Below are 6743 nucleotides of genomic sequence, written 5' to 3' on the forward strand. Positions count from 1 at the left end.
TAGGCAAACCACAGTAGCCTGAAGTTGGGTTTCCTCAGTGACAATTTATTTTCTAAATGTGCCCTTTCTGAAGAAAGGGGTCTGCCTGTGAAATGTATTCCCATAGTTTTGCGCACTCTGAACGTGGGGCTTCTTTTAACTGCTTTGAGAATCTAATTAGAATCATAGAATCATAGAATCATAGAATTGTTGAGGTTGGAAGGGACCTTTAAGATCATCGAGTCCAACCTTTAGCCTACCCTGACAAGAGCCACTTCTAAACCGTGTCCCTCAGTGCCACATCTACCCTTTTTTTAAACACCTCCAGAGATGGTGAATCCACCACCTCCCTGGGCAGCCTATTCCAATGTTTAATAACCCTTTCAGTGAAAAAATGTCTCCTAATATCTAATCTAAACCTCCCCTGACGTAACTTGAACCCGTTTCCCCTCGTCCTATCACTTGTCACCAGGGAGAAGAGGTCAGCCCCCATCTCTCTACAACCTCCTTTCAGGTAGCTGTAGAGGGTGATAAGGTCTCCCCTCAGCCTCCTCTTCTCCAGGCTAAACAACCCCAGCTCCCTCAGTCGTTCCTCATAAGGTTTGTCCTCCAGGCCCCTCACCAGCTTTGTAGCCCTTCTCTGGACACGCTCCAACACCTCAATGTCCCTCTTGTAGCGAGGGGCCCAAAACTGAACGCAGTACTCGAGGTGGGGCCTCACCAGTGCCCAGTACAGGGGGATGATCACTTCCCTAGTCCGGCTCACCACACTATTCCTGATACAGGCCAGGATGCTGTTGGCCTTCTTGGCCACCTGGGCACACTGCTGGCTCATATTCAGCCGGCTGTCAACCAACACTCCCAAGTCCTTTTCTGTCGAGCTGCTTTCAAGCCACTCTGCCCCAATCCTGTAGCGCTGCATGGGGTTGTTGTGACCCAAGTGCAGGACCCGGCATTTGGCCTTGTTGAACCTCATACCATTGGTCTCAGCCCATCGGTCCAGCCTGTCCAGATCCCTCTGCAGAGCCAACCTACCCTCAAGCAGATCAACACGCCCGCCCAGTTTAGTGTCATCTGCGAACTTACTGAGGGTGCATTCAATCCCTTCATCCAGATCATTGATAAAGATATTAAAGAGAACCGGCCCCAGCACCGAACCCTGGGGGACACCACTTGTGACCGGACACCAACTGGATTTAACTCCGTTTACCACCACTCTCTGGGCACGGCCATCCAGCCAGTTTTTTACCCAGCGAAGAGTACACCTGTCCAGGCCATGAGCAGCCAGTTTCTCCAGGAGAATGCTGTGGGAAACAGTGTCAAAAGCTTTGCAAAAATCCAAGTAGATAACATCCACAGCTTTTCCCTCATCCACTAAGTGGGTCACCTTATCATAGAAGGATATTAGGTTTGATAGGCATGACCTGCCCTTCACAAACCCATGCTGACTGGGCCTGATCACCCTGTTCTCCTGCCTGTGCCGTGTAATGGCACTGAGGAGGATCTGTTCCATGACCTTCCCAGGCACCGAGGTCAGACTGACTGGCCTGTAGTTCCCCGGATCCTCCTTCCGGCCCTTCTTGTGGATGGGTGTCACATTTGCCAACCTCCAGTCAGCTGGGACCTCCCCGGTTGTCCAGGACTGCTCATAAATGATACCAAGTGGCCTGGCGAGCACCTCCGCCAGCTCTTTCAATACCCTTGGGTGGATCCCATCCGGCCCCATAGATTTGTGCACCTCCAGGTGCTGAAGCAGGTCCCTCACCATTTCCCTTTGGATTAGAGGGGCTTCATTCTGCTCCCCATCCCTGTCTTCTAGTTCAGGGGTCTGGGTGCTCAGGGAACAACTGGTCCTACTGCTGAAGACTGAGGCAAAGACTTCATTAAGTACCTCAGCCTTTTCCTCATCCTTGGTCACTATGTTAATTAATTAACACCCAGAGCGAGCAATAGGCACGTTCAATATAACCGCAGTTGATTTTCTTCAGTGACACGGAGTTTAGCCTCGCAAACAAACAGAAGAGCCCCCGGAACCCTGTACTTGCCTGGCTGTGTTGTTTCTATAGAGACCTGTGCTACTCAGCCCGGTCCTTAAATCGGAGTTCCCTTCCAAACATAAGAGAAAAATAAACCCACTGATGTTGTGGGCAGTCTTCTGTTTCTAGCAGTCTAGAATATATTTTCAGAACCACTTTATAACCACTATGTAACTACTCTAGGCCTATAGATGCTAGGGGTGAACAGAAACAGAAGAGGACAAGCAGTGCCAGACTAACACGCCTTCTAAGGAACACAAATTTCCTTTGGCTGCTTTGGCACTAGCGTTAGTGCCTGTGCTGCAGTTTACTGTAATCAGAGTCTTTTTCTCGAAGACAAGGGCTTTCCGAGGAGGCCTGATTGTCGTCTCGGTGCTGTGGGTTATATACGTTGGTGCAGCTTCAGTTTACGCTGGTGTCAAGATCAAGACCAGATCCTTGGACATTCCCTCTGAAATCAGGGCAGGAATCTGGTAACGCTGCAGAGCGTGCAGATTTACAGCTGTGCTGCTGGTGGCAGGGTAGAATATACCATCTCTTCCTAGAGCTCATGCTGTATTTACATCAAAATAAACCCGTAAAATGCAAAATAATCTAGCTTCGGGCTCTCGCGCTGCACTACAAATGCTTTGTCTGCCTTGGCTGACAAAATGCTCTTGGCTCTTGATCAAAGAAAACTTAAGTGGAAGCTGTTTTTCTCTTGATGTTAAGAAAGCTTTTGACAGAGAGAGTCCCTGCACGACTAGTTCAGACGCACAAACCCCGTGGTTCGCTCTGAAAACGCAATGAAGAAAAACCCGCAGAAGAATGCCAGCATGAAATGATTTCTGCTCCCGAAAGTAAGTAGAAACGGCACCCTTACGGCTGGCCGAGACTACGGGCCATTCGGGCTGGCCCCAATGGCCCGCCGCTGGCTTCAGCTTCTGGCTACTTTGGCTGGCGGAAGCCTCAAGCCGTCAGAGGACATCAGCCGGAGCAATTTGGAGAAGGCGGCTTGGGGGAAACACCTATGAATTTTTGGAAATCTTGTCCTTTGGCTGTCGGGAGGTGGCACGGCCATCCTCGTCCTCGGCGCAGCTCTGGGCTCAGCTCTCCAGGTAACCTCCTCCTCTTGGCTGCCAAAACTGAGCAGCGATAACACGCGTGGCACAGCTACTAATTATGGCTAGTTTGGCCTAGTATTGCCAAAACCACTACAGCCATTGAATTAAAGCCTGTGTCGCCGCAGGTAGCCGCAGAAGGGCTAAATACGAGCTGGGACGCAACAGTGCTGCGAGCAGCACCCCGTAACTCGGAGCAAGCCGGAGGGTTTTATTTTAAATTACGTGTAAAATGTGTTTTGGGGAGAGGGGGGCGCGGGGCGTGCCTCGGCCGCAGGCTGTGCCCGCCTCACAGCGCCGCCGGCCCAACGACCCCCCGGGGCCGGGGCGCGGCCTGGACACCCGGCGGCCCGGGGCCGGCCGTCCCCTCATGGAGCCGCCCGAGGGGCCTCGACGCCGGGGCGAGGCGGGGGCCGCTCCCTCGCCCTCCCTTCCCCCGGCGGGGCGGGCCCGCCGCGAAATGGCCGCCGCCTCCCCCGGGCCGCGGCCCGCCCTCCGCGGCCGTCACTGCCGGCCGCCGCCCCGCCCCGCTCCCCTCACGGCGCCGGCGGCCGGGCAGGGGGAGCCGCCCGCCGAGCCCCCTCCGTCCCCGGCATGCGGCGAGGCGGCTGAGCCGCCCTCCCCCAGCGCTGCGAGGCCATGCTGCCCCGGCCCCCCTTCCCCGGGGAGGCGAGGCGGGCGGCCGCCGCGGGCCGCAGCCGGTCCCGGCCGCGGGGGGCCGGCGGCGGCACTGTGCTGCTGCCCTCCATGCTGATGTTCGGCGTGATCCTGGCCTCCAGCGGGCTGCTCCTCATGATCGAGAAGGGCATCCTGGCCGAGGTGAAGCCGCCGCCGCTGCAGCCGGTGGGGGGGGAGCGGTCCCGGCGGGGCGGTGGCGGCGGCCAGGAGGCTCCCGGCGAGCTGGAGGCCGAGGTGCTGCGGGACATCCGCAACCGCACCATCCGCGCCGTCTGCGGGCAGCCGGCCATGCCCCGCAACGTCTGGGAGCTGCCGGCCGGCCAGCGGCGCACCGTCCTCCGGCACCTCCTGGTCAGCGACAAGTACCGCTTCTTGTACTGCTACGTGCCCAAGGTGGCCTGCTCCAACTGGAAGCGCATCCTGAAGGTGCTGGACGGGGCGCTGGAGAGCGTGGACGTCAAGCTGAAGATGGACCACAAGAGCGACCTGGTGTTCCTGGGGGACATGAGGCCGGACGAGATCAGCTACCGCCTGAAGAACTACTACAAGTTCATCTTCGTGCGAAACCCCATGGAGCGGCTGCTGTCGGCCTACAGGAACAAATTCGGGGAGATCAAGGAGTACCAGCAGAAGTACGGGGTGGAGATCGTCAGGCGGTATCGGAAGAACAGGGGGAATTCGGCGGGAGACGACGTGACCTTCTCCGAGTTCCTGCAGTACCTGCTGGATGAGGAGGCGGAGCGGATGAACGAGCACTGGATGCCCATCTACAACCTGTGCCAGCCCTGCGCCGTCAGGTACGACTTCATCGGCTCCTACGAGCGGCTCAACGCCGACGCCAACCACGTCCTGGAGCGAGTCCGGTCGCCCTCCTTCGTCCGCTTCCCCGAGCGGCAGCCGTGGTACAAGCCCGTGACGGCAGAAACCCTCCACTACTACCTGTGCAACACCCAGCGCCGCCTGATCAAAGAGCTCCTGCCCAAATACATCCTGGATTTCTCCCTCTTTGCCTACCCCCTCCCCAACATCACCAGCGAGTTCTGCAGGCAATGAGTGGTGCCTGGCGGGATCTGGGGTGAATTCCGCCCGCGCCGCAGGGATTCAGGAGCCCAGCCATGGCCGCGAGGGACACGTTGGTGCAGGGCCTGTGAAACACGCTCCTCCGTGCATTATCGCCTAATTTTATACTTTTCAAACACTGTTTATATAAAATACTATATATTGCCTTTGCTACTTAGAATACTTTTTGTATTGTTCTGATTTTAACGTGTACATATGCCGCTGACTTGAGCACAGTAGCTTTTATATATCTATTTTCTTTAAATTCTTTTTTACGGCACGATACGACATAGAAAGCATCTGCAAGAATATTGAGAAATGGATATATTTTAAGTATTTTTTCCTCCTTTATTGTGTTTTGTACTAAGCAGTATGTGGTCGAATTGCAATCACAATATAGCGGTTGATGCACTAATAGCAATATACTGGTTGATGCGCTGAAAATTAGTGCTGTTAAAACTGGTCCTAGGTTAGGCAGGAGATAGTTTTTTGAGTATGGTGGAAGAAAAGGGCTTTTATAAACTAGGAACTATTTATCTGTTATTTTCTCAGCTGTAGATGGTGGTTAAATGAGGCTGGTCTTTCTTTCTGTGGCAGTAGTACCTCTGGGGTTTTTTTATTATTAATTATTATTATTATTATTTACCATTGAAATAAACTAGTGATAGGATAATAGTCACTTTTGTGCGATTTTAAGAATTTAAAGTACCAACTGTGTACCCAGCAGAGCGTATCGGATGCAATACCAAGCCATAATGATTTGCTCTTCTCTCTCTGAATTCAAGCAATACAGATTTCTGATGGGACCAAAACCCGTCCTGCTTCTGGGACAGAAAGTACCGAGAGCTGCCCGCGGGGTGCCGCCTCCCAGCCTCGCCGCGTCGCTGCGTGCCGCTGCCTGCAAACCGCCGGGAAAAATAGTTTGTCGGGCCGCGTTTGAAACAGGGGCGATTGGAGGATTAGTTCTCCTTCTTTTACAGATGCGCACGCCGTTTCTGTAGCTACTTGTATTTAATTATGACCGTTAAATTGTAAAAGTTCGGGAGATAACGTATGACGTTGTTCCTGGGACGCCGTGTCCTCGTTTATAATAAAGTTTTAATATGAATGAGGCTGTTGCTTAGTGCTTCTCCTGCCGTGTTAATGTTTATTTGTATTCTTGGAGAGGCGTTCTGCCCCTCGTGCTAAGCCACGGCGTGAAAGTATGATGAATAGGCGGTTCCTGCCTTGATTAATTTGTGTTTTAGGTGGCAGAGCAGCGGTAACAAGTGGAGAAAGAAACGCATCCGAGCCCAACAACGAGACGATTACGCGGCACGGGCAGTTGGATGAAAAGCAGCAGTCAGCGGCAAAATAGGCGCCTAATTGCTGTGGAGCTGATACAAAGCGGCGGGGATGGATTATAGGGGCTGCGGGAGCCGGTGCTTTCCCGGGATTAATCTCTCAAAAAGGCGGAAGGAAAATTAAGGTGTTTGCTGTAGGCTTTGTGAAATTGTGCGAGAGAAGGGCACGGTGCCACATCCCGGCAAACTCAAAGCGTCGGGATGAAAAATCCTGCCTCGGGCGTGACTTGGGTAACTCTGCAGATTTACTGCGTCTACAAACTCCCAGCGAAATCAGGGTCTCCCTCCGTTGAGGTCAGCGGCCGGGCACTGTCGGAGCCGAGTGGGTTTTACCTTTGCTCGGGGCTGGGCAGCAGAGCGGCGACCGGCGCCTTCCTGGGCTCCAGCTCGCGGCTGCGCCCTCGCCCCTCTGCCAAAAATGGGTGGGAACGCGGCTTTGCTCCTTCTGCCCGCTCCGAAACCTGCAGAATTCTGTCCGTCCACAGCAATTTTGGTGACAACACTGGACTGTTTGGTGCCCGTTGCCGGAAGAGCTGGAGATCTGTCTT

At 54.2% G+C, this 6743-nt stretch overlaps 1 protein-coding gene across 1 annotated transcript; it reads left to right on the forward strand.

Moving 5' to 3' along the window:
- The first annotated feature begins 3641 nt into the window (after nt 1-3641).
- CHST14 (carbohydrate sulfotransferase 14) lies at nt 3642-5960 on the forward strand. The gene has a single exon (XM_074586645.1). The coding sequence runs from the start codon at nt 3755-3757 to the stop codon at nt 4844-4846; it is 1092 nt and encodes a 363-aa protein (XP_074442746.1). The 5' UTR covers nt 3642-3754; the 3' UTR covers nt 4847-5960.
- Nucleotides 5961-6743: the final 783 nt, after the last annotated feature.

The sequence above is a fragment of the Larus michahellis genome, chromosome 4 (genome assembly GCF_964199755.1).
Source record: "Larus michahellis chromosome 4, bLarMic1.1, whole genome shotgun sequence".
Classification (NCBI taxonomy): Eukaryota; Metazoa; Chordata; class Aves; order Charadriiformes; family Laridae; genus Larus; species Larus michahellis.